The 17,201-nt window shown below is 42.8% G+C and overlaps 1 protein-coding gene across 2 annotated transcripts in view; it reads right to left on the reverse strand.

Moving 5' to 3' along the window:
• exoc6b (exocyst complex component 6B) overlaps nucleotides 1–17,201 on the reverse strand; it is a 97,249-nt gene that overhangs the window by 61,358 nt on the left and 18,690 nt on the right. For both annotated transcript variants that reach the window (XM_051400054.1, XM_051400052.1), the window contains exons 7-8: nucleotides 9,604–9,792; nucleotides 6,389–6,457 (exon numbers count right to left, since the gene is read on the reverse strand). In XM_051400054.1, coding sequence (XP_051256014.1) covers nucleotides 6,389–6,457; nucleotides 9,604–9,792 — 258 coding nt within the window. The remainder of the gene's footprint in view (nucleotides 1–6,388; nucleotides 6,458–9,603; nucleotides 9,793–17,201) is intronic.

Raw genomic sequence — 17,201 nt, forward strand, 5'->3', positions numbered from 1 at the left:
TTATGGGTTCATACCATCATCGAAGGCCCAAGTAAAGGACACATTTTCGCCTTGCATTGCACGGGTAAATGAAACTGATCATGCGAGTTAATGGAGGGGAAAATTCGCTTCCCGTTTGGTGGGAACACACAGTCAGTGCCATTTAGTCACTTTGGTTAAAACTAGACAGGAAGTTGGACAGCGCAGGCCTCTGCCCGGGTGTTTCGTTTCTACAGTGATGTTTGAGCTGGCTGTTCAAAGTTTTGTTGTACGTTTAGTCAAGGCACACCATTCACTTTAATTGTGACAGGTTTGTGCATTCACAACGAATTCAGCTCATTTTACCATAGACACCTGAGTTGCAACTGAAAAATAGTTCAAGTATCTGCCCTGTAATTCTTGTCCGCTCCAAACTTAGATGTAGTCTTTCTTGGCCCATGCTACACCCGTCCACCAAGTTTCATAAAAATCAGGCCAGTAGTTTTACCTGTAATCCTGCTCACAGACAAACAAACGGCACCGAAAACATAACCTCCTTGGTGGAGTTAAAGAAAGATAAAACAACAGAAGTAAAACACACTTGTTGGGAGTGTATGTAATTTATATATTATTTTTCTTTATGTAAATGTGAATCTATACGGAGGTTTTTGGTATCATTTGCTCCGTTCCAGGTGAATTTCTACCCCGTCACAGTTTTTCCCTTTTTCACCTTCTTCAGTTTTCCTCTCGTTCTGCCTGTCTGCTGTTATTTTACAGCTTTTATTAGGGTGTGCTTATCAGAAAATCCAACTCTGCTGTATTTATGTTGCTTCTATCTGGGCCTCTGCATTCGACATGGACGTCCTACACTAAAACAATGGCTATTGAAATTAATTTTGACGATATAAATACGGTATAATAAAAATAAAGTTTGTTCTTTAATTCTTTAATCTGACCCCTGGCTGAACAATGTCCATTGAAAACACATCACAAAGTTACAATCAAAACAATAAAGTGGATGGTAGAAATAGGAATCTCACTGGTCGTAATCTAGATAGTGTTTTGGAACTACGTTTAGTTTGATGTGAGGCGACAAAACTGTGTTCTTTAATTCTTTAATTCCCAGTTTGACCCTCAGCTGAACAATGTGTATTCAACAAACGAGCAGCATCAAATGGCCATGAACTCTTCATTACACTGTGCTCGCTCTCCCTGAGAGAGAGCACAGAGGTGAAACACATGGCTGACATGGGGTGTGTGTGTGTGTGTGTGTGTGTGTGTGTGTGTGTGTGTGTGTGTGTGTGTGTGTGTGTCCTCTGCAATGCCACATAAACAGTGGAGGCAAGGAGATATACAGAGATAAATTAAGACTTAGCAGAGAAGGGGCAGAAACAAAGGAAGAGAAAGGAAAGGAAAAGAAAAGAAAAGAAAAGCATGGAGCCCAAAAATGAATGAAAAAAAACTAAAGAAACAAAAAGACATACGAAGGAGTACAACATTCATCAAATTGAAAAGTGGATGAGAGAAGAAAGTATGATAAATATACAAAGAAAAAAAATGAGCATAAAAGACAGAAAAGGAGAAGAAAAAAAGGAAAAAGAGAAATCCAAATATTGGCATATAAAGCAAAGAGAGCAGAAGGAGAGAAAGAAAAAAAATTAAAAGGAGGACAAAAAAGACAAAGAATAAAAAAGTAAGATGAAGATGAAAGGAAGATAGAAAGAAAGCAGGAGAGAAAAAAATGGAAGGAAAATCAGACAGAGCTCATCAAATAAAGTAAGAAACAGAGAAAACAACAGCAAAAATCCATTGAGGCATCTTTGCAAAATATTTGGCTCTAGAAACTTCAGGGCTACCGGGTGAGCTACTGTAGCTAGCGAGCAAATCTCTAACACGCTATCCAGCTGGGCTTTCACCCATTTTACACCAGTTTCTTCTTGGTAGACTATCAGTTAGTTGGGCAATCGATTGGGTACGTACTGGGGCAATAAGTTTGCACTATTTATGTCTCATAACTGTCTGCAAGCAATTCCTCTTTTGCACACTGAAGTTTAAATAAAAGATGATGTTGCAACGGGGATAATAAGCTGTGGCGGAGTCCTCCATTTTAGACCCTCCAGCCCTCCGTTCTCTCAAAGGTCAGCTTTGTAAAGGCAGCTCGCTATTGGTCAGTGGTGAAAATTTTCCCTGTGTGTGGATTTACTCCCCGCGCTCCCGCTGCAATTTCGATTGCAATGATTTGATTCTGCCGTAACATTTTGCCAATTTAAATGCTTGAGAATATCTGGGACATCAGAGCAGTCCTGTTAACTCCAGCTGTCCTGGTTTTGGTGCAGCCCAGAGCTCCCAGTCTGACCAGTCTGATGGTGTTTCCCCTCTAACTTTTGTGTTTACACCGATCACAACTCTGACCACGTTTTCTCAACGTGCAGTCCGTGTGAGAGGGTAACAAAGGAGTATTGTTCGGGGCACCGATGGTTGGAAAGTGGTGGACTTTAAACACGGAAAAGAGAAGGAGAGATGGAGGCAGAGAGAGGGAAGAGAGGAGAGAATGGATGGAGGAGAAGAAAATGTGGAGAAAGTGGTGGCCTTGATTGCAAATGGGATTCCACGTCCAGGTTTACTAGAAAAATAAATGAAACTGTTACATGCGCGTGCCTGTGTGAGTACAAGTCATTCTCATTTAATAATCAAACTATGTGTGTGTGTGTGTGTGTGTGTGTGTGTGTGTGTGTGTGTGTGTGTGTGTGTGTGTGTGTGTGTTCAGGATTTTCCAGTCGATCCCCATGCCCAGTACAGCAAACTGTGCTGGACATTCTGGTTTTCTTTTCTAATGGTAAATCCACATCTCTGCCCAATGGCCTGTCATTCAAAGTGCCGCGACACCACTTTAATGGGTAAAACAGTTTCAGCCGTGTGTGTGTGTGTGTGTGTGTGTGTGTGTGTGTGTGTGTGTGTGTGTGTGTGTGTGTGTGTGTGTGTGAGAGAGAGAGAGAGAGAGAGAGACCTTGTGTCCTTTTACAACACAACTCAACTCATTTTACCGTTTTAATCCAAAAGGAACCCTTAAAATATTGCAAAGAATAACAGAGGAAGGAGTGGAAAAACAAATTAACACACAAATAAGAAAGTGTGTGTGACTGTGTGTGACTGTGTGTGTGTGTGTGTGTGTGTGTGTGTGTGTGTGTGTGTGTGAGAGGAGCGAGTGAACAAGGCTGACCTCAGAGGTCGAGAGGTCAGACCTTTCAACACCTTCCCGAGACAGAACGCACTCCTTTCCCCCTTCTCCATCTCTCATCCTTCATTCTCTCTTTTCCTTCTTTTTCATTTTCTTCCTCCCCCCCTTCCCCTCTCCTCTCCCTCACCCCTGTCGTTACCCCCTGTCTCTAATCTCTCTCCCTCTGTGTTGTGTTTTCACCCTTGTCTTCCTGTTTTTGCCCCTTTAACCTCCCTGCGACCTCCCTCCTTTCCTCCCCCCCTCCTCTTCGCTCCTTATCGCTCTGTAGCCGATTCACTCTCTCCTCTCTCCTTCCTGTAAACGCCGCTGCTATACCTCCGCTGACCTTTACCCTCTCTCCCCTCTTCTTATCACAACCACTTGCTCATCATTTAAGTTCTCATTTTTCCTCCTTCACTTTCTCCTCTCCTCTTATTGATCTTTATTTAACCAGTCTTTTCCTTCTCTCCTTCATCCCCTTTCTCTTCATCTTTCTATCATTTAGTCCTTATTTGTAGCCAATTACCTTTTTCTCAACATCCTCCTGTTGCTCCATTTCTCTCATTAATTCATTAAGTTAAAGGACTACCGTTGTAGTCCGACAAATCACTTCTTTTTAGGCAGATTTCCTACCTAATGAGATAAAATTAAAAACAGTAACACTCATTTCCTATGAATGAAGGCCATTTCAATTAAATGCGCTAATGGCGGACTCCGCCACTAACAATTAAAGGTACTATATAGAGATAGAGATATACAGAGAAATGTAAATATATTAAATAGCTATTGCTGGAAAAATGTTGACCATGAATAGCATCAAAACAGGGTTTGAAATATATATTTTGGGGGGTTTTAATTGACAGTGACAGTTAAAGAGTGACAGAAGGGGGGAGGGATAAGACAGACTTGTCTTGAATATTTACTTCTTTCTTATAAATTACTGTAGTTTTACCTCTTCAGGCATTTAATAATGATTCAAATGAAAGAATCAGGGGGAAAATCATTCTTAAAGACATCCACAACGAGGGGTCAAAAGTATTTGTTACAGGTTATAAAAAGGTTCCAAGTAGAATTGTTTACCTCTAGTAGCGCTATAAAGCTGTTTTTCTACGAAAACGGGACCCTGTTTTGTTTACACTGAACACATTTGTTACAGCTCAAGGACACACACTCTGTGTTTCGGTGAGCAACACTGAATGTAAACATAACTTTTGTTTGTTTACTCTCAGAAGAGCACCTTTAAGGGGCCACAGGCAAATTATAATGTAGTGTTAAAATGTAAAGCTCGGAGCTCCTTCAACATCCCCTCACAACTCACACGATGAGAACATTAAACCAGAGGCAGTCTGAAACACGTTGTTGTCTTCTTTTTCCTCTCTTCTTCCCTCCCTCACCACCATGAAATTTTCCCTGTTCTCACCCCTTTAAACTTTTCTGACCTCTCTTCTCTTCCCTCATCTCTCTTCCTCCTCTATCATTAAACCTTCCTCTCCCTTCTCTGTACCCTCCCGATCTCTTTTATTCTCCTGCTTCTTCCATCATCTCGCCCCCTTTGCCCTTTCTCTAACCTCACTCTCCCTTTTCGCTCCCTCCCTCTATCGCTCTTTTTGCCCGTTCATTTTCTCCTTCCTGGCAAAGTTCATGCACTTCCTGTCCCCCCCTCGGTCAGAGAGCCCCCAAAGACACACACACACACAACACACACACACACACACACACACACACACACACACAACACACACCACACACACACACACACACACACACACACACACACACACACACACACACAAACTGAATAGAAACAGCTGACCCTCTGGCCGTGTTGGCCCGGTCACAGCCCCTGACTGCAGGCACGCAAACACACAGACACACAGATACACACAGACCCCAAATGTGCAACTAACCCAGTCATGGCCCAGTCAACACCTCCACCCATGTCGCTTTCGCTCTAACTGAGATGAGACACACACACACACACACACACACACACGCACACACATACGTACACACACACTGCAGCAGCAGCCACGGTTGGAGTGAAGCCAGGCTCGAGGCAGAGGCCTCATCTTACAGCATCATATATTATACATACACATATTGTGGTAACTCTCCTATAGGGGCCGGGCGATATGACGACATACGGTATTGCCACGAGACAACCGTCATCCGTCACAGCTTTTACCATTTTAAACCAAAGTGGCTTCTCCTTTGATATCTCTGATAGCATTGGGTCTTTGTAGGCAACGCTGCAAATGAATGGGCGCAACTGCTTCATGGCGACGTTGGAGTTACGGGATTGTTGCATAGAGAAGTTTATATGCAGTTTTTTCCCCCGACAGCAGATGACCTTATCAACAAGACCCAGGACCTGACTGACACTGAATCTTTATACAATAAAATATACAATTTAATTATAATTAAACTGTATATTTTCTTGATCCTTCAGAGTTTTAGTGAGAATTCTGTTTTTCCCTTTTTTTTCTGTTTAGAGTTATAAAATAACAAAATGCCAAGGAAAATTCTTTGTATGTGAAAACTTACCTGGCAATAAACCTGAATATATAATCATTTGTCAGGTGTAAAACTCTAGAAAACGAAAAACTAGAGTTTTCCTAACAGTTTCAGATGTTGATATCACAATATGAACTTGTCAGACATTAGACGTTCTCCATATCTCCCTACCCCAGTTGTCCCTTCTGCTCTCTCAAAAATCAACAGAAGAAGCTGTTTCCGTTCCCCATTCAGCTGCTTAGTAACAAAAAAGTAAAATTGAGTTATCAGTATCCAACAATATCTACTTATCCTACATTATCTTCCATCTGATCTATCTTGTAATGCAACAATAAAGTTTAATTGAATTCTACGATAGTGTGTATGGTCTATTTATATGGAGGAAATCTCCTTATTGAATCAAACAAGAATCAGAAGTTTTGATATCGGGCTAATGTCTCCTTGATTAAGTCAATACATCTGCACCACAGAACATTGCTACTTAAGTTAGACATTGTGAGCGTGGTGGGGGCGCAGATATTAGCAGTGGTTTATAACAGGAACCGATCAGAGTTAGAGTTCATGATCACCAAAACAGGATTGTTTGCAACTGGAGTGCTTGCGGATCAACTTGTGGGAGAGGACGAAACAACTTCAAGTGACGGATGAACGGTTGTGGAGATAAGAAAGAGAAAGACGCAAACAAGAGGATTAACTCACCAGCACAGTGTAGATATGCAGACAGCAGTAAACCGGAGAGAAATCCACCAAATCGTGAGCTCCTGGGACCTACGGAGGGGAACAATTGGTCCAATCAGTCTGGATGAACAACATGCCAGAACACTGGCTGCTTCATGCATTTGTATTGTTATTGTTATTCAGCTTTCTATTTCTGTGTCTACTATCTATATCCTTTATAGGTTTTGACAATGCACACGTCATGAAAATACAGCAAATTCAAGCAAATTGAAAAGAAGACTTCCCCAAATTCCAGTGTCTCCTTCGCTCCCGAAGGAGCAAACTGTGCTTGAGGCAGATGGTTTTTGTGGCAGAACACAGTAAGATTTGTTTTCGTTCATCTTTATTTTATACTTTAAAAACAAGGGGTTCCCAAACTTTCCATGCCAAGGCCCCCCTCAAATAGCAATAGCTTATGGCCGGGGTCCCCATTTTGCTAGAGATGTCTTTAAAAACCCATTGACAATACTATATTCACTAAGATTTCTATGTTATATGCGCTAAGAATTATATTATAATTATATTATAACAATAAACATAGTGATAGCAGCCCGCACTTTAGAAAATACAGCTTGTTTTACTTTATTTGCTATCACTAAAAAGTTGCGTCATTCCATGCGCCTCACAACACCATGTTTCATGTATATTTGCTTTCTGTTAATGTATACATTCTGGCTGTGCTGTAAGTGACAGAGAGACATAGAAACAGAGCGAGAGAGAGGAGCAAAGCATTCTGCAGCACTTCATTATTTTGTCTGAAAGTCTTCTGACAGTGTCACCAGTCGTTCATACCTCCTTGTCTTTCCATCTATCCCTCCGTCTAACCATCCCACATTCCACTCCCTCCTCTCTACCCACATCCTCTGTCTTCCGGGGAACAACACAGTGGCAATTTACCCATTTTAACACACACACACACACACACACACACACACACACACACACACACACACACACACACACACACACACACACACACACACACACACACACACACACACACACACACACACACACACACACAAAGCAAAAAGCCATGTGCCCTCTTGCCCTCTGGAAAGTTTGCTTTCTGTAAAAATCATTGGAGGCGCAGCACAATGCCAGCTTTGATGTAACCGCACACACACACACACACACAGAGTCCTGAAACAATGTGAGCAAACAAATAGTCGTATCAACTTGAAGACAGAGGTGGAGGGAGAGGAGGAATGGAGCAGGAAAAGAGGAAGATTGAGAGCTGAAGGGATGATGATAGGAGAGATACAAGCAGGTACATGTGGTTTAATGTTTAAAGAACGGAAATGAACGATAATAAAAACATAAGGAAGGAGTCGAAGAGGAACAAACCGGAAAGAGCGGGAAGAGAGAAACAAGAGATGATGGGAGACAATTTAAAAATGTCAGCGAGGTGAAGAAGACAAGGAAACGGCGTATGAAAAAGGAGACAAAGGCCAAGAAAAGAAGAACAAAGGCAACGAAGAAAAAGAGGATACAGACACACAGGGGGACGACTGTAAATGAGGGGAGGAAAGGGAAAGACATGGCAGTGGCAGGGATGGCGTGAGGAGACGGGACGCCGTCGGCTGCGGCGATGCCAACCATCGGCGCCAACGCGGTCGTAACCCTGACGACCGAGGGGTCAGGCCTTTGTTCGAGCCAAGGTCTTCCCGTGAAGAGGGTTGAGTCAAGTTTACAGGACGTAAATAAGCCAAGGGGACGACAGGGACCTTAAAACAGAATGGCAGCACGGGGGTGACAAGTTCAGCTCCATTCTATTCAACTTCATTGTACTTTGCTTTCCTTGAGTGTGAACAACACACATAAAAGGACTTCTGATCCCGCGAGGGATGACTTGAAGAGTTCAGTGTCGAAATGCTTTGTGTCCATTTTGTAGCAGTGACACAAATTCTACAAGTTCATTTTCTGAACAGCCTGTAAACATGTTATTGGTGTACTTAAATAACCTACTGTTCCTCAAACTGGTGTAACTGTGTATCAATCACTTTGTAAGATAATTCGATGGACAATACAGGTTGTCAAAGCGCCCTCGAGCAAGACAATGGGCCTCGTGCAAGAACCACTCATGTGAACATATTCGAGAACTTGCAGCATTCATCGATATCATTGTTAATCTGAACTGGCTATTGTTGGGGTTAGGGTTTCTCAGGTCACAGTGCAGTAGAACAGCCTCAGCTGACAAGGCCTGACAATGCAACAGCATCTATTATGGCACGTATTATTTAATATATATCTTGACCCCGTCCCGTTGTGGCCTTGCTTTTTATATCAAACCATTTCTTCTTGATTTCACCAACAGTACGACCCTCAGGTGACACGCCGGTAACAGAACTTGTTTAGTTTTTCCCCATTCAACTTTAGCAGGTCCTGTATTTCCACTGCTCACGCTCTTTTTTTTTTTTTTTTTTTACCATTTTCCTAAATGAACTTCTGTGCAGCCTTACATGGTATTATCGGGGTGTTTGTTACGCACATTTTCGGGGCGTTTGTTACGCACATTTTCAAACCTCATGAACGTGTGCGCACAGGTGGCGTTCATTTTTACGCAATGTGATTTACACATAAATCTAAAGTTAGGAGCGTTTGCTCTTGACGTGGCACACTAATACGAGTCCACCATATGGGGAAAAAAAATAAGAGAAAGTTAAGATAAGATTACGAAAATGTCCTTGCATGAGCCTCAATGAACCCAAATCAACTACCACCACCAATCAGAGTGGAAGAGGTTTAAATGGAAAAGGAAAGACAAGGGGACATGAGCCTAAGGCAATAATGGACACATGGAAGAGATGAAAGAAGGGAGACTGAAAATGGAGAAACAACAAAGAGAAAGCGACAGGAAGCGAGTAAAGTTGAGGATTTTCAGGCTTCAAAGTGGATTCATCCATTTGGAGGACGGAAACTCATCAAAGGTTTGATCAGGACCGCTGCAATTGGCAACAATTATATCTGTGAATCTTGATCAGAAATCGTACTGCCAACCACGAATCAGAAACAAATGGGGTCAGATTTAGATTAGATTCACGTTGGCGATAAGAGGTCATGATACCCAATCCCTTCCTTTTATTTGTCCAGCTTGAAATGACAAAAGCCGTTAGGAAATTTATGAAATCCAGCAACATGTGTGTGATGCAAGCTTCAATACTTTGATGTGTTTGCGTGTTTGTTTGTAGTCTCACTTCATCATCCTCCTCTTCATCCTCCACATCCAGAATGCCAGAGTCCTGTTCCGACACCGGACTGCCACCCTGCCTTTCGCTGTCCGTCCCGGCCCCTCCTGCCACCGCCGCCTCCTTTCTGCTGCGTCGTCCGAGCAGGGCCCTCGGCTGCGTGGAGATGGAGCTGTCCAGCGAGCGCTGTAGCTGGGCCTGAAGCACAACACAGAAAAGGCACATCAGAAAACCATACACGATTAATTCAGCCATTGGAACTCTTAAACTCTCCCTCTTAAACTGCTTTGTTTGCTTCACTTTTTTCCTACATTTCCCAGAACACTTTTCAAAAGCCGCAGAGGAGGAAGGGGAACTTGTTGCATTTAGCTTTTGGCGCGACTTCAGAGCAGAGGAATCGCTTTGATATTGAGGGTCTGACACCGAAACCAGATGTTTACTGATAACACACCATCTGTAATCGAACTCCACTGTAGCTGCCCTGACGTGCCAAGATTACACTTTATAGGGGACACAGAGAGAAATAAAAGTACACCAACAAACAGAAGGGACTCAGACTTGGAAGCAGCTTTCAGACAACCCTCATAAGAAAACATTTTAATCCTCTTAGGCAAGTAAGCATTAACTGCATGAATAACATTTACCCGGTTCCCATTTTTAAGTTTACAGTTTCGGGAAAAGCTTAGAAATTGTAGACGGTGTAATGAGGTTACTGGTCAAGACCTTTGAGTCAAACCTCCTCCTTGTCCCATGAAAATACTAAAAGTGATTTACCAAAGCACCTAAGAATACACCAGAGGGAAAAGAGCAAGACAGGAAGGGAAGAACAGGAAGGATGAAGAGTCAATGAAACCGAAAACAAAGCGCATAAAATCAGTGCTCTGTACTTCAGACAGAGAAGGCTTAAATGCTGGATCTGTGCTTTTGCTTGTCAAAATCCTAATGAAAATTTAGGTAAACTAGTAAAATGTATGCATATTTAAGCTACGTATCTGAAAGCAATAGGTTTACAAAGTATCTTCAGTTAAATTGTATCACAAAATTACAGAGAAGCAAACCAAAGGCAGGCCAGAATTGAGAGATAATATATTAAAACTTCAAATATAGGTTTTTCAAATAAAACATGTATTCATAAGTAGCATAGATTTGGGTAATGTAGCAATGATCTTATCAGTGAAATTTCCCAAAATAAACAGACATAAAAGGAGGTGGAGCACAGACAGAAGGAAATGGAAATGCAGTCCAAATGGAAAGACTCTCCACAGAACAATGCAACGCGCAATGTAATACCTGATGCAAACCATGTCCCGTCTATGTAACTATTTGGGGAAAACACAGTATTATGGGAAATGGGGCGTTCTGCTCCCTCTGCGGCGGTATTCGACCAGGAATACTAAAAATAAAAATAATCAAACAGGAAGTTTTGGTATCCAACACAAAATGAAAACAGAGTCACGTTTCTAATAGAGATGGCCATTGTTGCAGACTTTGTAGGTAACTGAGATGTTTTTGTCTCCATAGTGTTTCCAATGTTTTTGTTTTTCAGTTTAACACAACCGCTAATATCTGAACATGACGATTTTTTGGATTCGATCATTAAACGCCACTAACTCTCATTCCCATGATCTTCTATTCCTATGTCTCCGAAGCTTTGCAAACAAAATATTTCTGTGGGAAAACCTTGTTATGGGGGGGGAAAACCCTCTCAGATCTAAACTGAGTGCATCTTTCCATCCACACCCAGATCCGTCTCAGGTCCTTTTGAAAAACCTACGTGAATGCTGCGGCTTCCTCGGCTCGCCGGCGCCAGCACGTAGCCAGCCTCGTGCGCTTAAATCTGTCGATAAGGACGTCAATAAATACGTCAGAGACTTCAAGTGCCTCGATTTGCGCCTTTAATGACAACGGTAATGAGAAAAACTGGTGTTCATGGGAGGGTGGATACGCACAAACCCGGAAGAACACAATATCAGTGGTGTTGGAAGAATACAATGCCATCTTTGATCTAATGCCCACACACACATAGAACACTAATGAGTCATATAAGACAATAAGTCACAAACAAAATCAGTGGAAAGTCTCGATCCTTTGCATAGGAGGTTAAGGAGAAGCAGGTGGGGACACACAGAAATGTACCAAGCTGTGCCCACTCTTTTGAGGAACGAAGAATAGGTGACGAACAATCTCTAAAAATATTCCCAGCGAGTCTTTTTACCAATTCTTCGAGGATCAGTCGAGAAAAACTCTTCAAAAACGCTCAAAGAGGCACAATGAAAGAGAACCTCAAAAACACTAAATGAAAAGCGACACTTTTTTTTCCTCTGCATGGCCTTCTAATCCGTCAAACGGTCGATTTTCCTTTTCTCCACAAACAAATTAACACAACTAGACCTCAAAAGGCAGCAACCTATGAAAGACACACACAAGAGAGGGAATGAACGACATAGAAAAGCATCTTTCTTGCACAATACGACGCTACAGCTACCGACGTCAGCACCTACGTCAGAAATTCCACTTAGTGGTCGAATTCAGCACTTTCGCATTCTTCCCCAGGTGTATGCGTGTCTTGAGGCATCCGCTGGCATGCTGTTTACACCCTTGCACCACCATTCATCCTTACCTATCCCACAATACCAAGTTCTGTTCGCAAGTAGGAACCTTTTTGGCTCTGTCTTTTGTTGCGTTTTTTCTTCGGGGGTGGCATTCGGCGTGGCACTTGAAGTTCAAGTGCGGGAATGTGCGTCATCCCTCGCGCACAATCCCATAGGAAAAGAGGGAGAGCGGGAGGGGGAGAAAACGTCGGGGAAAAGAAGTGGATAGAGAATGACGTACAGCACGAGGGGGAAAAGGTGGAGAGGGAGAAAAGAGTAAGGGAGAGGTGGCAAAGAGGAGAAGGGCAGGAGGTGAAAAGAAGATGGCAATGGATGGAAATTGCCCGAGAGGAAGCGGGAACACACTGCTGGGGATGAGGACCAGAGTCAGAGCCACGCTTTAATCCATTTAGTGCAAAATGACTCTAAATATTTTTAAAATTATCTGATATTACACTGTGGCAACACCACAAGTCAGCCCCGAGTTAAATATGTGCTGCGTGGCTTCGCTGACAAACTTCAAGGCGATTTGCAGTCTTCTGTGTTTATCTGCGGGCTGAGCGCGGAAATTGACAAAAATTGCAAGTGAAAGAGCAAAGTTGCAGTGATCTCTTTGTTGACAAGTGGTTAAAAGGCGGCTGTTTATTGTGGGGTAGTTGCAACGATTTGTGAAAAACAGGCATCCAACGCCATTCTCCGAGAAGGAAATGGGGGTTTATGTAGTGACAGTGTAAACTATCTGGGAAACAGATAAATGTAATTAACATTACTTTTCAAACATGAGTTATAACTGCCAACAGAAGATTTGTTTTCCAAAACAAAATACCAGATAAAAAAAAGACATAAAAACGTACGTACTGGGTAGGTAGGTACTCGGGACAGCTTGTGTTTGTTTAACCGGATGACCAAACATTTACAAGCTGCCTGTTATTAATCCGACAAGATGATACGAGCCAAACTTCACTGAAATTTATGATTTTTATATTTGTGAGGCGGTTTGGAACATGGATCTTCCTATGCATATTAGGCGTTCACTGAGACACCGGGTGTGTGTACCATGTCGTAGTAAAAATTGTACATTTTGACTGTTACAGGGTTAAAGGTAAAGTCAGCAGGTCATTGTTCTTATACATTAGGGCTGTCTAAGGGGATTCTGAAGGATAAATAGAAGCCCATCAATGCTTCTTTTTTTTTTTAACTGACTGGTATTGTTTTACTCACTTATTGCGACCTATTGATAGGAGCAAGAGAAGCAGAGGCACCTTTAGACTAAATTTATACATTTTGAAGGTGGACCACATCCTTAAATGCTACCGTTTGCTGCCTCTGAAGCTCAACAGATACTACACAAGAAGATGAGAAGACGGCTGCTAAATACGAATCTACGGCCAGCAGCCAGTTATCTTAGCTTAGCATAAGGAAATAGCTAGCCTGGCTCTGTCCAAACGTAACAAAATCAGCTCCTCTAAGCTCACTAACTGACATTTTATATCTTGTTTGCCTAATCCGTAGAAAAATCGAAGTGGAGTCTACACTGCTTGGGGATAAGACTGGGTGCTGAACCTCAGTTCTTTTTGAGTTTTCTAAAAATTGTCAAGTAATCTAAGCTGTTATTGAATGCCTTGTAATAATAATGGTCTTATTTTGATCATTATTTGAGCACAAATTTCCTGATCTCACTCAAGGTATCCGGCAAAATGGAACATTTTAGACTGTGGATGCTTTATTTTAAGACAATATTAAACACTGGCAGTTTGAGAAGTTTGGTTTATTTTGGCAAATCCTAAATAAAAAAGAGGTTTGTAGAAAAACTTGTATGGAAAAGAGTATTGTTTTGCCATCATGACCAAAGGACAAGTATGGTATTTGCACTGGTGTATTCCAAGCACACTTCACAGCTGTATTATGTAGGAAAATATAAATATCAATTTGGCACTCTGCATAGAAAAATACTCCACGTTAAATGACTCGGATAAAGGATCGGGGGCAAAAACCTGACTGGGACATCCCTACTATATATCACTTTTTTGGCAGGCGGACCTCACCCAGAAATAATGGTGTCCGATGGCAGTGAACTGTGGAGCATTATTCGGCAGACAACACACACACACGCAGAGCGACTGACACAACAACCCATAACAGTCTATTTTCGTTTTCCCTGTGATGGTTCAATACACCGACCCAGCGAGCGTGCCCTCCGCCACCCTCGCTGCACGCGCACGCATGTGTGTGTTCAGTAACTAAATACAGGTAATCAATCTTCTTCCACTTCACAGGCCCTACAATCTGTTTCCCATTAGTGTGTGCGACCTTGTGTGTGTGTGTGTGTGTGTGTGTGTGTGTGTGTGTGTGTGTGTGTGTGTGTGTGTAAAACTACCGAATACACAGCAGAAGCTCTGGACCCGTCCTTTGCTGAAAGTGAATAAAAGAAAGGAGAAAAAAAAAAAAGAGGAGCAAGAGAAGAAAGGAGGGAGGGAAGTAGATGGAAAGATGAGGAGATGGAAAGAGTGGAGGAGAGAGAAAGACAGAGACGGACATCTTGAGAGAGAAGGGGAAATGTGATGTGACAGAGTAAGAGAGAGAGGGGGAAATGACGAACGACAGGGGAGAGTTATAAAAGAATGACAAAGACATTTGGAGATGATTCTCCCCTCTTTCCTTTTTGTTTTAAACTCCTTCTGTATCTTGTCCTACTCTTCTCCTCCTCCTCCTCCTCCTCCTCAATGATTTCATCCCTCTTCTCCCTTTGCTTCCTGCCCCTTCTTCAGAAATCTTGATTTGGGCACCGTGATGCAGTGAAATATGATCCAGGACGGACAGTTTGAGTCATACGATCAGGGGTTGGGAGGCCTGGTCGACACCAGAGCACTGCGCAGATGTTGATAACACAGTGAGGACGGAGTTACAATCACGTCGACTCACTGTTTTTAAAAATCCTGTCTTACCCATCGCCAAGTAAAAAAAAAAACTGAATTTCTCCATCATTTTACAGCCTACCAGGAACGGGCACCTGCATGTGTGTGACTGGGCAACTTGCTGACAACAAGGACTTCTATTAAAGTTCGAACCGTGATTTTGAAAACACATTTTCACCAGATGTTCCTCACTTTCTGACTGTAACAAACGAAACATTGTTGTAAAAGTCAGTTAAAAAGGTCTCCAAACTTGCTGTCATTGCTTCTCCCTCCGCGCGTACCTGCTCAAGTAATGACAGCGCTGGCGTCGGCATCGGTGCATCCCTAGCAACTCGAGGACTTAAAATCAAAACACGGTGGCTCACAGAATTATGGAAAAGCCTCTGACTTCTTTATTATAAACGACAATAGTTTGTTTTGCTGGCCCCCAGAATTCTGTGACTTGTAGTATTAAACCACAATTGCAGCTTAAATCAACCAGGACTGGAAAGAGAGCACAATTAAATGTCTTAGTTTAGTCCAAAGAAAGCCAATAAACCTCAATATATTGTATTTAGTATAATGTAGGACCATGAAAATCAGCAGATTCTCCCATTACAGAACCTGGAACCGTCACATGCTTTTTATAAAATCAAGTTAATGTCTGTCTGGCCTTGTTTCCTCTTTCTTATCCCTTCTTCTTCCTCACGCCTGCTCCTTTCCCCTTTCGCCATCCTCCTCCTCCTCGTTCATCCCTCCCATCATCTTTTCTTCCTCGCCTCTCAATTGAACTTCCTTCCCTTGTTTTTTCCTAGATCCTCGTCTTCACCTCCCTCTCCACCGTGACATCCTTACTCCCGTCTTCCCTTTCTATTAACTTTCGGTATTTTCCTCTTCTTCATTATTCTCCCTTCTTCCTCCTCTCACCCTCTTCAGTCCTTTGCATCCATCATTTTTTTCTCTGATCTTTTTCACTTTCATAGTCCACCTCTTCACCCTTTATTATCCTTTTTTTTCCTCCTCATCTCTTTTGTCCTCTTCTTCCTCCTCTTGTCATCCTCTCACCCTCTTAACTCCCCCATCTATTCCTTTCTCTCCCTCTTTGCTCTGCATCCATCATCTTGTTCCACCTCTTCCCCCATTTCTTCCTCATCCATTCGTCTTCCTCTTCACTCTTTCCCCCTTTCCTCTCTCCCCACTCGCCAACCTCCTTTCTCCCCCTCTTCGCTTTCGTCTTCCTCCCACATCCCTCTTCCTCTTCCTCCTCCTCCTCCTCTTCCTCTATGGGCATGTGGCAGCAGACAATAGTTCCATTGTAAGCCCAGTGCTCTCCTCCGTCTCCTCCCTCCATCCCCTCCTCTTTTCCCCAGATCTATTTATTTTCACATCCTCGGTCGAGGGAGCTGTAACGGCGGCTGGGTACAGAGAGTTACAGCTAATTTGGAACAGAGCACACCAGAGAGACACGCTGTCTGAGAGAGAAAGAGATGGAGAGACAGGGAAAAAAATGAAGCGGGATAAGAAAGAAGGGGGAAGGAGGGACAAAGGGAAGGAAGGAAAGAAGAAGAACTTCTAATTTGTTCATCCACACACACACACACACACACACACACTTGCGAGGCTTCTGATTGAGTGCGAGCGCTCTGAGCCAAACATTTGATACAACAACATAATCCCAGTATCAGTATCAGGACTGCTGGACCACTGGGGTTTCCATAATCTCCCTTGTAATTAGTGGTTAGAGGAGTTAGTGGTTTGCTTCTTCAGTGACTGCAAGTGGATTTTCTATGCCAGTGATTCTCAAATTGCGGTCCCGGGACCCCCCACCTAAGGGTCACCGAAGGGTTTTCAAGGGGGTGTGGATGTGGAGTGAAACGTGGGGACTACGTGTGCCGAGTACGAGGTCCATCTGAAGGCAGATTCCACCACGTTTAAAGTGTTTCTGACGCGATTTTGTCAGCGTGGTTTCAATTTGATTGTTTGTTCTAACCTACAGGTGACAAATTGAAGGAAAAAAATATAGATTCTCTAAGTTTGAGGGCATCATTCAACCAAAAGGGGCATTTTGGTGATGACAGCAGAGAGCCCCTCGTTCCCCCGTAGGCAAGTATCTGCTTCTGCT

Source organism: Dicentrarchus labrax, unplaced genomic scaffold (assembly GCF_905237075.1).
Source record: "Dicentrarchus labrax unplaced genomic scaffold, dlabrax2021, whole genome shotgun sequence".
NCBI lineage: Eukaryota > Metazoa > Chordata > Actinopteri > Moronidae > Dicentrarchus > Dicentrarchus labrax.